The sequence below is a fragment of the Rana temporaria genome, chromosome 12 (assembly GCF_905171775.1).
Source record: "Rana temporaria chromosome 12, aRanTem1.1, whole genome shotgun sequence".
NCBI classification, from domain to species: domain Eukaryota; kingdom Metazoa; phylum Chordata; class Amphibia; order Anura; family Ranidae; genus Rana; species Rana temporaria.
This window is the reverse complement of record NC_053500.1, coordinates 14,385,199-14,398,494: the sequence shown is the minus strand read 5'-3', so window position 1 is coordinate 14,398,494 and position 13,296 is coordinate 14,385,199. Positions and strand designations below refer to the sequence as shown.

General features: G+C 45.6%; 1 protein-coding gene across 1 annotated transcript in view; it reads right to left on the bottom strand.

Moving 5' to 3' along the window:
- Positions 1–1,303: 1,303 nt before the first annotated feature.
- The window catches only part of SLC2A4RG (SLC2A4 regulator), a 38,380-nt gene continuing 26,387 nt past the window's right edge, over positions 1,304–13,296 (bottom strand). Inside the window, exons 5-10 of the mRNA XM_040331139.1 lie at positions 10,310–10,515; positions 10,089–10,189; positions 8,962–9,214; positions 4,745–4,828; positions 1,942–2,024; positions 1,304–1,723 (exon numbers count right to left, since the gene is read on the bottom strand). Coding sequence (XP_040187073.1) covers positions 1,612–1,723; positions 1,942–2,024; positions 4,745–4,828; positions 8,962–9,214; positions 10,089–10,189; positions 10,310–10,515 — 839 coding nt within the window. The 3' untranslated portion in view covers positions 1,304–1,611. The remainder of the gene's footprint in view (positions 1,724–1,941; positions 2,025–4,744; positions 4,829–8,961; positions 9,215–10,088; positions 10,190–10,309; positions 10,516–13,296) is intronic.

Here is a 13,296-nt window from a genome sequence, read left to right as displayed (position 1 = left end):
ATGGAACAAGCTGAAGTTAGAAGCCGATTGGTTACTATGCACAGCTACTCCAAATATTGAGTGCTGCAGTTTTAGGTAATCTCCCCCCAATGGTTACCAGGACAAACAGAGAGGGCGAGTCTCCTTAACAGGGGACACAGACACCAATGATAACCTGACAGGGGTTCCAACACCCCATCCCCAAATTGTATTTATTTTTTTAAACGGCTGGCTTGTCACACTAATGCAGCCACGGGTCTCAGCAGGGGGCCCGGTGTGTCCCTTGAGGCTGTATTCACACTGTAACGCCGCGTACGCGGCGTATTCTGCCGCGATTTGTTTAACTTTTTTTTTTTAACAAGACATTTACATTGATGTCTATGGCCGAACGCCAATGCCGCCTGAAAAAAAGGGTCCGGGACTTGTTTTCAGGCGACAGGCGTACGCCGTGAGATGTGAACCATCTCATAGACATCAATGCAAATTCGCCCCTCCAGCGTGTCGGCCGTTTTGTCGCCTAGGTGTGAATGGAGCCTTAGACCAAAACGGAGCCAAAGACGCACAGGACCCCTTTCCCGACGCCCTCCGCAGCCGCCCCGGAGATGTGTGAACCGGCTCCATAGAGAGCTGGTCACAATCTCCTGTCATGCGAATTGGATTGGGGGGGGCACATCCAATTTGCATCAGTGTGAACTCAGCCTCAAGCATAAACTTAAACAGCTCTGATGCCTTGATGTGCAGACTGGCCTGCGCTCTGCACATGCCTTGTGTGGCTTACACGTTAAAAACACATTGATTTCCAGCGACATCCAGTTTCGGGGCTATAGAACCCCTTAAGGCGTATTCAGCAAAACAGTGCTCTAATACTCAACAGCCAGCTCTGAGTGTTTTACAGTCGAATCAGATTAAAAAAAAAAAAAAAAAATCAACACTGATTGGCTGCAATGGATCATTGCACTGCAGAATAACCACCCCCCCCCCCCCCCCCCGTTCCATGAAGGCACACCTGTCACATGGTCAGCTAGGCTAGTGATGTCACAAGCAAACTCTTGCGTGACATCATGGCTTCCGTCATTGTATGCAAGCAACAGGTATTCTTTAAAATGTACCCCTTGCTCCTGAATACGTCTCCCCCCTCCCCGCCCAAATCAAAAACCCCACTCACCCACCCCCCCTGTCCACAGAGCACCCCCAAAGTGCAAAGCAAAGTGCAGCGAGAGTTTAACACCGCCCTACAAAACGGGAAAGAACACAAAAATTTAAAAACACGCCTCATCCCACCCTCCCGCGTCATTCCCCCCCCCCCCCTCCCCTTCAACACGTCTCACGGTTAAAAAAAAACAAAAAAAACAATTCATTCTCGTCTTTCTCACCAACAGTCCACAAGCAGAACCTCAGGAATTCGCTGGGCGCTACCTGAAGAAGGCTCCTATTGAGCACGACCGTCTCCTGTGTCCAGCTCCAGACCGTAGAGAGAGAGAAAAATAAAATAAAAAATACAATCCATTTATAAAAATATCAGCTGTATCACAAGTGTCCTGAATCAGATTCTTGCTGGGAACGGAGCTGAGGCAGCTCAGGTGGTGCCCCCTAGGGGAGGGGCAGTTGAGGTGAAGTGATTGTACACCATCATCAGTCTATGAACCTTTGGCAGGCCTTCTTCCAGCGGCAGGCGGTGCACCACATCTCCTTGCGCTCCATTCCGTATACCTTGCGGCACTTCTTGGCTTCCCCTCGTGGCTTCCTGGGGAAGAGGAAGAAGAGGGGTCGCCCCTGGGTCAGAGGCTGGCCTCTGCTAAGCTAATACATATTCCCTATGACCGACACGTGACAGGGAAAGATTCACAGATCAGCGGATAACATCAAAACACGATGGGTGACACCACAACACTGACCAGCGAGGCCTCAGGCACACGGCAACACACATCACAGGGAGACAGATGGGAGAGGGGTGACGCTCACCGTGTCCCGGTCACTTGCTTGGGATTGGGAGTAGCGGTCAGGATCTGCGGCCTCTTCTCTCCGATACTCAGCGTTGGCCGGGCCTACAGGAGGAGATCAGAAGATGTGTGAGGTTTCTTTTATGTTGAAACTCATTTCACGTTCAGTCAGACAGGTGTCCCAGAAACAATGATAACAGAAAGAAAAGAAAAGAGAAAAAAAAACCTCCCCTGGTGTCCCTACCGCTAAAAGATCTGCCCAGGATGTCAAACCTGTACCCCAAATAAAGTTCTGGTTGGAAAAGAAAAATCCCAATAAAAGAAAAAAAGGATAAAGTTTGTCAACCACTTGGTACTTCCACCCCCTTCCTGCCCAGGCCAATTTTCAGCGTTATCACGCTTTGAATGACAATTGCGTGGTACCCAACCCCCCCCCCCCCACACACACACACAAATTGAGATTTCTTTTGGTGTGTTTAATCACTAATGTTTTTATAGTTTGAAGAAAGAAGAGTAGGAGAAGAGAAAAAAAGAAGAGAAGAAGAAGTAGAAGAGAAGAGTAAAAGAAGAGAAGAGTAAAAGAAGAGAAGAAGAAGTAGAAGAAGAGAAGAAGAGAAGAAGAAGAAGAGGAGGAGAAGTAGAAGAAGAGAATAAGAAGTAGAAGTAGAGAAGAAGAAGTAGAAGAAGAGAAGAAGAAGAAGAAGAGAAGAAGAAGTAGAAGAAGTAGAAGAAGAGAAGAAAAGAAGAAGAGAAGAAGAAGTAGAAGAAGAGAAGAAAGAAGAGAAGAAGTAGAAGAAAAGGAGAAGAAGTAGAAGAAAAGTAGAAGAAGAGAAGAGTAAAAGAAGAAGAAGAAGAGGAGAAGAAGAGAAGAGTAGAAGAAGAGAAGAGTAAAAGAAGAAGAAAGAAGAGTAGAAGAAGAGTAGAAGAAGAGAAGAAGAAGTAGAAGTAGAAGAGAAGAAAGAAGAAAAGAAGAGAGAAGTAGAAGAAAAGAAGAAGAGAAGAGAAGAAAGAAGAGTAGAAGAAGAGAAGAGGACGTAGAAGAAAAGAAGAAGAGAAGAAAGAAGAGTAGAAGAAGAGAAGAGGACGTAGAAGAAAAGAAGAAGAGAAGAAAGAAGAGTAGAAGAAGAGAAGAGGACGTAGAAGAAAAGAAGAAGAGAAGAAAGAAGAGTAGAAGAAGAGAAGAGGACGTAGAAGAAAAGAAGAAGAGAAGAAAGAAGAGTAGAAGAAGAGAAGAGGACGTAGAAGAAAAGAAGAAGAGAAGAAAGAAGAGTAGAAGAAGAGAAGAGGACGTAGAAGAAAAGAAGAAGAGAAGAAAGAAGAGTAGAAGAAGAGAAGAGGACGTAGAAGAAAAGAAGAAGAGAAGAAAGAAGAGTAGAAGAAGAGAAGAGGACGTAGAAGAAAAAAAGAAGAGAAGAAAGAAGAGTAGAAGAAGAGTAGAAGAAGAGAAGAGTAGAAGAGAAGTATTTTTTGAATGGCGTCTGGTAGCGTTGAAGAAGAATTAAGGTATTCTAACCGAGAACAGAACTGGACAAAGAGGAGGAGGCCTAGCAGTGATCTACAAATCTCACCTCTCTCTTTATGGAAACACTCACTCTACAACTCCAAACAACCCCCCAGGACACGGTCCACATACTAATATGCACCAGACCCAAAGACGCAGCTCCTCACATCGCTGACACAATTCATCTCCACTTACACTTTAAAAAACCAAACACCTCCTGCTACTTGGGGATTTCAACCTCTGGGCCAACTCCTCACAGGATCCCATCGCCAACGCCTGCATTGACCAATTGGAAGGACTAGGTTTGCAGCAACGGCTATGCACGCCCACGCACGTGTCAGGTCACATCCTCGACCTGATCTTCAAACAAGATATGGATGTCAACATTACAGAGAACAGACCCCTACCCTGGGCAGATCATCATGCAATTAAATTCAAAATAACCACCAACACCATCTTAAAAAAAAAACAGGCAATAACACCCTGGACTAGATCCCTGAAGAAACTCCACTCGGAAAAACTTTAAAACTACACTATTAAATAAAATGACAACAATAAAACAAACTCAATCAGCAGTGGAAACTCTCAACTCCATTAACAAAGCTTTACTACAGATATAATCGTCCCGAAACGCAGAGCGCTCATCCGTAAAAATAACTCCGGCTGGTTCAATGACGCTCTCCTACAAAAGGAAAACCATGCAAATTATAAATCAATCACTAAGAAATATCACAAGGAAATCTTCAAAGCAAAAAAAGAAAAATTTTTAAAACATAATCGTAAAAAGGCCCGGAATCGTCCCCGAGAGCTCTTCAACCTAGTCGCTCAGACTATGAATCCAGCCTGACTAGAGGCTCCAAAATATGAAAACAAGATTTTTGCAATGAATTATCGGATTTTTTCATTAACAAAATAAAAAAAAAAAATTGGTAATACCGAAAGGTGATCAATTCGATTTGGGCACATTCAGCTTTCCATACATGGTTTGAATGTCGACTGGACCCTGCTGAACCAGCCGAGATCAGAACAGTCGATGGCGGGCTTAACCAGCTTTCCTAACTGCTGGTGCAAAACAAGTCCACAGATCAGAGGTTACTGGTTTGCACATTTGTTCTGAGTCAGAGACTCCGAGTATAAAATCTGTATGACCAGCATGGAAGCCATACTTTTACTAAAAGCACAAACAACAAAAGGTCTTATAAAAGCAGTAACTCTCGACTATGCTAGGCTTCTTCAGCTATGCTTTAATCCTCTTCGCTACCATTAAAAAAAAAACATATATATATTTTTTTTTTACTGTAAAAAATAAAATGACAGCACTTACTGGAGGTGCCTTGATGAGAAGAGGAGGCGGCTGCCAGGATAGGCTCATCTTGGGTGTCACAGAAACATTGATGGGGGAGGGAGCCTGCCGACAATGTTTAAAGGAAAATTCAAAAACACAATAATGACGGAATTGTCTTCAGTGCGAAACAAGGGCATGTGTGCGTGTGTGCGTATGTGCATCTCAGGCTGTATAGCAGTAAAGTCCTGTGCCCGCCGTGAGTGAAGGACGGCGCTCGTCTATGCTCCAGACAATAGTAGAAAGTGACTGGGTGCCCTGGGACCCGCACATCAAGTGAAGACCCTCAGTGTGATGCTGAATAGCAGTCTCAGCCTAGACCTCCGCCATGCCACACCAACGTGTTTCGCTATGCCCCCCAGAGCTTACTCAGGGATTGGGGGCGGAGCAAAACATGGGTGCATGGCCTGGCGGGGGTCTCTGCTCAAAACCATTGCACTGGGCAGGCTAATAGGACTTTTTTTTTTTTTTTAAAACAAACGTTACAATCAGGGAGAAGTACAACTTGAGAATTACAGGCATAACAGTGACCGGGAGAACGGGGAACACCAACACAGAAGGAACTAAAGCAAAAAAACAAAAAAATCACACAAACACACAAAACTGTAGATTTAACTCCAACTAATAAGTGCGAGTCACGTGCCAGTGCTGCCTCGCTTTAGTAAGCTAGAAGGCACTACTAGCGGCAAAGGAAAATAATTACGTTTAATATTTAGCGCTAAGAGGATCTACAGCCCTTTAACCACTTAACCCCCCCCCCCCCCCCGGACCATATTGCTGACCAGAGCACTTTTTGCGATTTGGCACTGCGTCGCTTTAACAGACAATTGCGCGGTCCTGCGACGTGGCTCCCAAACAAAATTGGCGTCCTTTTCTTTTATTTGATCACCTCTGCGGTTTTTAGTTTTTGCGCTATAAACAAAAATAGAGCGATAATTTTGAAAAAAAAAAAAAAAATAATAAAAAATAATATTTTTTACTTTTTGCTATAATAAAAATCCCCCAAAAATATAAAAAAATAACATTTTTTTTCCCCTCAGTTTAGGTCGATACGTTTTCTACTATATATTTAAAAAAAATCGCAATAAGCGTTTATTGATTGGTTTGCGCAAAAGTTATAGCGTCTACAAAATAGGGGGTATTTTTATTAATATTTTTTTTTTTTTTACTAGTAATGGCGGCGATCAGCGATTTTTTTTTCGGTAGTGCGACATTATGGCGGACACGTTGGACACATTTTTGGGACCATTGGCATTTTTATAGTGATCAGTGCTATAAAAATGCATTGGATTACTATAAAAATGCCACTGGCAGAGAAGGGGTTAACACTAGGGTTAAGTATGTTCCCTGGGTGTGTTCTAACTGTAGGGGGGGTGGTCTCACTAGGGGAAATGACTGATCTTCTGTTCATACATTGTATGAACAGACGGTCAGGCATTTCTCCCCCTGACAGGACCGGGAGCTGTGTGTTTACACACACAGCTCCCGGTCCCCGCTCTGTAACGAGCGATCGCGTGTGCCCGGCGGCGATTGCGCCCGCCGGGCACGGGAGTCGGGGGCGAGCGTGCGCCTCTGGCGGCGCGCACACGCCCCTAGAGGCCTGGGCGAGAGCCGACGTTATACAACGTGCTCTCGCGCAGGGGAGCCGACCTGCCGCCGTAAAACTGCGGCGGCTGGTCGGCAAGAGGTTAAAGTGTATTGTCTGGGCAAATATTCAGAACATCGCTGCAACAAATCTACATTTTCCCATGTTTTGTCCCTCTTAGAAGCCTTGCTGAGAGGCGGCGCTATCTGCCAGTCCAGGCATCTGGGTGGACCGGCTCAGTGACGTCAGCAGGCTTTAGCCCGCTGTCGGCTGAAAAACCAGGTCACAGGAGAGAAGAATGAACTGCACCTCCTGTGATCCATAGAAGTACAGCCAAAACATCTTTGGGGCTATACTTCTCCTTTAATTCTGCTCAGATATACACAACATTTATTTTATTCATTTTTTACTGCAAACGTGAATGTGCATTAAAGTGTTACTAAACCCACAACAGTAAAAGTCTGTATACGCAGTAAAGCATGCTTGTTTATACTCACTGTGGAACCTAAGTGGTTAATCCTCCGCATTGTGTAAAAAGGCTGTGTGATCCTGTCTTCTCTGATCCTCCCCTTCTTCCACAGTCCCCAATCCATCTCCTGATAAGACAGAGCCTTTGGAGTCACCACTCTGCACATGCTCAGTTTTGGTGTGTAATGCTAGAGTTTTTTTTTTTTTTTTTTCTCTTGGGAGGGTGCGTGTGATCGGCACATGGGCCAATCAGCACTGTCCAGACAAAGGGTCCTGCAGCCTCATGGGACAGTCAGAGGAGACTGCTGATGAGAAAAGGCATTTAGCAGATTATATTTACTAAAACTATTACATTTCCATGTTCTGACTACTGTGGGAGACCAGATATAGTGAAATCAGGGTCCTGGGGAGACCAGATATAGTGAAAGCAGGCTCCTGGGGAGACCAGATATAGTGAATGCAGGCTCCTGGGGAGACCAGATATAGTGAATGCAGGGTCCTGGGGAGACCGGATATAGTGACTGCAGGCTCCTGGGGAGACCGGATATAGTGAATGCAGGCTCCTGGGGAGACCAGATATAGTGAATGCAGGCTCCTGGGGAGACCGGATATAGTGAAAGCAGGGTCCTGGGGAGACCGGATATAGTGAAAGCAGGGTCCTGGGGAGACCAGATATAGTGAAAGCAGGGTCCTGGGTTTAGTAACACTTTAAGGTGTATAAAATCAGAAAAGCTATTTTTCCTTTTACTGATTTAGTTTAAATTTTGATACGGTGGCATGTCCCTGACTTCAAAGCCTTGCCATATGGAAAAATTACAAGGCATTTCTTTGTATGTTTCAGAGGCGCCATGGTAAGCCAATGCCAGACTTTCCAGCTCCATACAATGATGGCATCACCCACATACATAGGGGTAGATTCAGGTAGGGGCGCGCTTAGTTACGGCGGCGCAGCGTATTGTATTTACGCTACGCCGACGCAACTTACAGGAGCAAGTGCAGTATTCACAAAGCACTTGCTCCGTAAGTTGCGGCGGCGTAGCCTAAATGGGGCCGGCGTAAGCGCGCCTAATTCAAATGTGGAAGGGGGGGCGTGTTTTATGTAAATCTATGATGACCTGACGTGACTGACGTACATGCGCCGTCCGTGTACATATCCCAGTGTGCATTGCTCCCAAGTACGGCGCGACGTATTGGTTTCGACGTAAACGTAAATTACGTCCAGCCCTATTCGCGAACGACTTACGCAAACGACGTAAAAAAATTCAAATTTCGAAGCGGGAACGACGCCCATACTTAACATTGGCTGCGCCACCTAATAGCAAACGACGTAAAAAAACTACCGCCGGGCGCACGTACATTCGTGAATCGACGTACCTAGGTAATTTGCAAATTCGATGCCGAAAAATGTGGAATGTGGAAGGGGGGGCGTGTTTTATGTAAATCTATGATGACCTGACGTGATTGACGTTTTGGCGCATGCGCCGTCCGTGTACATATCCCAGTGTGCATTGCTCCCAAGTACGGCGCAACGACGTATTGGTTTCGACGTGAATGTAAATTACGTCCAGCCCTATTCGCGAACGACTTACGCAAACGACGTAAAAAAATTCTAATTTCGAAGCGGGAACGACGTCCATACTTAACATTGACTGCGCCTCCTAATAGCAGGAGCAACCTTACGCAGAAAAAGCCTTACGCAAACGACGTAAAAAAACTACCGCACGTACGTTCGTGAATCGACGTAACTAGGTAATTTGCATATTCTACTCCGAAAACAACGGAGGCGCCCCTAGCGGCCAGCGTAATATTGCACACAATTATACGCCGCCGCATTCAAGGAAGCCTATTTTTTTAGCGCATCTGCCTTTGAGAATCGGCGTGACGAAACGCCGGCGCAGAATTCAAAAGCTACCTGAATCTGCCCCGTAGCGTTTTCTGTAATGCAGAATAAAGGAATACTTGGTGACGTCAGCTGTTAGAGATGGACACCTTTGTTATAGCCTTAAGGGAGAGGACAGAGACAAACTAGAGTAATAAAAATAAAAAATAATTGGAGTCCAAGGGATCTCCGAGTTGGACCTAAATAAAAAACAAGAATATATAAAAAGTACAAAAATAATATTACTAGTTGTAAATATAAACTCACCTGGTAAGCATGGTCAGTGTGCACGTGGCACAGTGTGCTAGGTGCTGATAGGCTGAGCGGGGAGATTAGGGGCAGCTCTGTGCTGTTGGCTGCTCCAAGGGACCCTGGACAGAGGAAGGGCGGGGGCCCGCTGGTGGTAGGCGACGTGGGAGTCAAGCTGGACAGTCCGTCTGTCAGTGTGTCCACATTAACATCCATTTCCGTGTAGTAAAAGTCCTCCTCGCCATCGTTGTGTCCCTGCTCTCCGCAGCGCCTGCGGGAGACAAAACAACAGTGCGTCGCACCAAATAGACGCTACACCAGGGGTTGACAAATTGGCTTGGAATCTAGGAGCCAGCTAAAAAAGTTAGGAGCCAGAAAACGCGCCCCGTCCCGACGAGCTTGCGCGCAGAAGCGAACACATACGTGAGCAGCGCCCGCATATGAAAACTGTGTTCAAACCACACATGTAAGGTATCGCCGCGATTGGTAGAGCGAGAGCAATAATTTTAGCCCTAGACCTCCTCTGTAACTCAAAACATGCAACCTGTAGATTTTTTTAAACGTCGCCAATGAAGATTTTAAAGGGTAAAAGTTTGTCGGCATTCAACGAGCGGACGCAATTTTGAAGCGTGACATGTTGGGTATGAATTTACTCGGCGTAACATTATCTTTCATGATATTAAAAAAAAAATGGGGATAACTTTACTGCTGTCTTATTTTTTAATAAAAAAAAAGTGTAATTTTTTCCCAAAAAAGTGCGCTTGTAAGACCGCTGCGCAAATACGGCGTGACAGAAAGTATTGCAACGATCGCCATTTTATTCTCTAGGGTGTTAGGATAAAAAATATATATAATATTTGGGGGTTCTAATTAGAGGGAAGAAGATGGCAGTGAAAATAGTGAAAAATTACATTAGAATTGCTGTTTAACTTGTAATACCAATGGCTCACCACCAGATGGCGCCAGCTCACACATCTGGTGGTAATAACTTGTAATACCAATGACTCGCCACCAGATGGCGCCAGCTTTAAAAAAAAAAAAAAAGCCAAGTCGCCAGGACACCATTTCTAGTCGCCATGGCGCCCAGGATTTGTCGAGCCCTGCGCTACACAACACCGCAGGGACAGGCCTCATAAAAAACTCACCCCAAATGTACCGCCCGGATGTGCTTCTGGATGGCTGTAGATGTGCTGAGAACTTTCCCACAATTTTTCCACAGGCAGCGGAACATAAGACGTCCGGAATTCTGTTTAAAAGACACAGAAAGGAGCGTAAGTTCCACCTAGTAAACAACAACCAAAGAAAAAAACAAAACAAAAAAAAATAAAACAAAGGAGGAGGGCACTAAAAAGAAAAAAAGCCCCACCTTTCTCTTTCGGGGGGTGGGGTCACCAAACAGGAAGTGGGTGGTGTCAGAATCCTCAAGGCCGGCGTCGGAATGGGCAGACAAGGGGGCATTCTGCAGAGGAGGAGACGGCGTGGTGGGGAAGGAGGTGTAAAAGTCACAGCCATTGGAAGAACCAGAGCTATACGAGAGGATGGAGCTCACTGCGCACGCCTCACTGAGACTTCCTACAAAAGGAAAAACAAATACATGGGGACATAGAAAGCAGTGCACACAACAGCTCCAAATCATTGCAAAACCATACTGAAAAATGTATAAAAATACTACACTAAAACTTGGCACAGCAAAAACTTACCGAAGATACAGTACTAATATATACACAAACACCGTATATACTTGAGTATAAGCCGAGTTTTCCAGCACATTTCTTTGTGCTGAAAATGCCCCCCTCGGCTTATACTCGAGTCACCTTTTTGCGCCTGATCTCCCGGACTTTGGGGACCCTGTACCAGCCGGCCATAGGTCCCCAAACTTGGCACACATATAGCCCCACTCTTTCTCTACAAGTGTGCAAAGTTTGTTGTCTGGGGGACCTACGTCCGGGGAGCACCGATTTTTCAAAGTCAGGGACCCCTTCCATAGACTCCCATGTTAAACGTCAGTCTAGGTATGGGCACAGTGAGGCATGCAGATGGACACCCTAGGCTCGAGCCTGATCTCCTGGAATTTGGGGACCCGGTACCGGCCAGCCGTAGGTCCCCTGGACCCCAAACTTGGCACACCCGTAGCCCCACTACAAGTGTGCAAAGTTTGTTGTCCAGGGAGTACCGATTTTTCAAAGCCGGGTACCCTTTCCATAGACTCTCATGTTAAACGGTAATTTCTACAGTGATTTTGGGGACCCAGTAAGGCCGGTCGTAGGTCCCCTGGACCCGGATCTTGGCACACATGTAGCCCCATTTCTCCTCTACAAGTGTGCAAAGTTTGTTGTCTGGGGGTCATACGGCCGGGGAGCACCGATTTTTCAAAGCCGGGCACCCCTTACATAGACTCCCATGTTAAGACGTCAGTGGAGGAATGGGCACAGTGAGGCATGGGCAACAGTGAGGCATGGGCAACAGTGAGGCATGGGCAACAGTGAGGCATGGGCAACAGTGAGGCATGGGCACAGTGAGGCATGCAGATGGACACCCAAGGCTTATACTCGAGTCATTACGTTTTCACATTTTTTTGTGGTAAAATTAGGTGCCTCGACTTATATTTGAGTATATACGGTAATTAAAAAATAAATAATAATAATAAAAAAAAATCTAACTAACATTTTTTAGAAAGCAGCTATCCTTTTTACCACTTTGAAGTTCATATGACGACCACCCCAGGGAGAAAACAAGCAGCTGGCTTACACAGACCAATTGTTAAATTTCTCCCTTAAAAAAAAAAAAAAAAAAAGATTTTTACACGTTACTTAGAACCCCTTAATATAATATAATAAATGAGATATAAAAATCTCTCTCTCTCTCTATAGATCTAAATGTATATCATTTATTTTTTCTTAGCAGGAGCCCTAGAGAATAAAATCAGTGGGTGTTCCAAACTTTACGTCACTTTGAGTAAATAGAAACCCAACATGTCAGACTTAAAAATTGTGTACACCGGTGGAACGGCGCCTAAAAATCTCCATAGGCAATGCTTTAAGGTTCACACCAGATGCAGTTCCGTTTTTTCTGCACCGGAAACTGACTGCATGGTGTGAACTAGAACCATTGGAATACATGGAAAACACTGTGCATGCATTTTTATTGCTGAAAAAAAAAAGCGCACGGAACTGAGTCTGGTGTGAACTAGCACTAAAAGCCTTTACAGGTTACCAGTTTAGATTTACACAGGAGGTCTGGTGGTAACATTATTGCTCTCTCTCTGACGGTCGCAGGAAAACCTCACAAGTGTGGGGCGATCTCTGTTTACATATGCATCCTTGACCTATGTGTGCGTTCACATTTGCGCATGAGCATGGGGGAGAGGGGGGGTTGGGGGTGCTTTAATTTAATTTTATTATTATTTATATATTTGTCAACTAATTTGACATCACATGAACATCACCACTTGGGATAGCATGGGCCGTGGCAGGGGTCTTTTAGATGGAGAGAAGCCCCACTTGCTGTCAGATCAGGGAGCGCGGACAGGCGTGTTCATAACAGGTTACACCCTGAATATGCGTGTAGCATGTTACGAAAGGTGAACTTATCCTTTTACATCTCTTCCTCTCTTACAGAAAGTGAAAACACCAATATATTCCTTCAGTTCTGATAAATGGGATTAGTGCTGGATGTGACAATAATTGTTTAGTTACCGTATTTATCGGCGTATTAAAATCAGGGGGAAATCGTGGGTGCGCGTTATACGCCGATCCTCGCTGTCTCTGATCGCTTTTTTGTAATGTACCAAAGCAATTCTCTGTTTGAGGTGGAGAGGTGGGACAGTGATGTGACAAGCTCCACCTTGTCCAATCAGAGAATGGCTATGAATGGTGGTGGTGCCAAGCAAGATACCCCCTGCGGACAGTATGCGACGCTGAAGCCACAAAACCCAGGAGATCGAGACCATCACTGCAAAAGTGACGACTACTACAGTGGTTGTCAGCTATCACAGCGGCCCATCAAATACGCATGCTTACATTGGTCCAAGCTGGCCGAATGTACCGTATTTATTGGGGTATAGCGCGCTCCCGCGTATAGCGCGCACCCCTAAAGTTGCCTGAATTCCTGTGGAAAAAATATTTTTTGTACTTACAGTTTTGGTGTCTTGCGCGGCCTCGTCCGGTCCGGCGTCCGTCTGCGGCTTCAGGTGTCCTCTTCGTCGGGTCCGGCGTCCTTGCGTCCTACCCGCTCGTTTCCCGCGCCGACATATAAAGAGCGCAGTACACTCGTGCAGGCTCGGCTACTCTCGCGCCGACGTCCTGTACGTCCAGGACGTCAGCGCGAGAGGAGCCGAGACTGCCCAACGAGTGT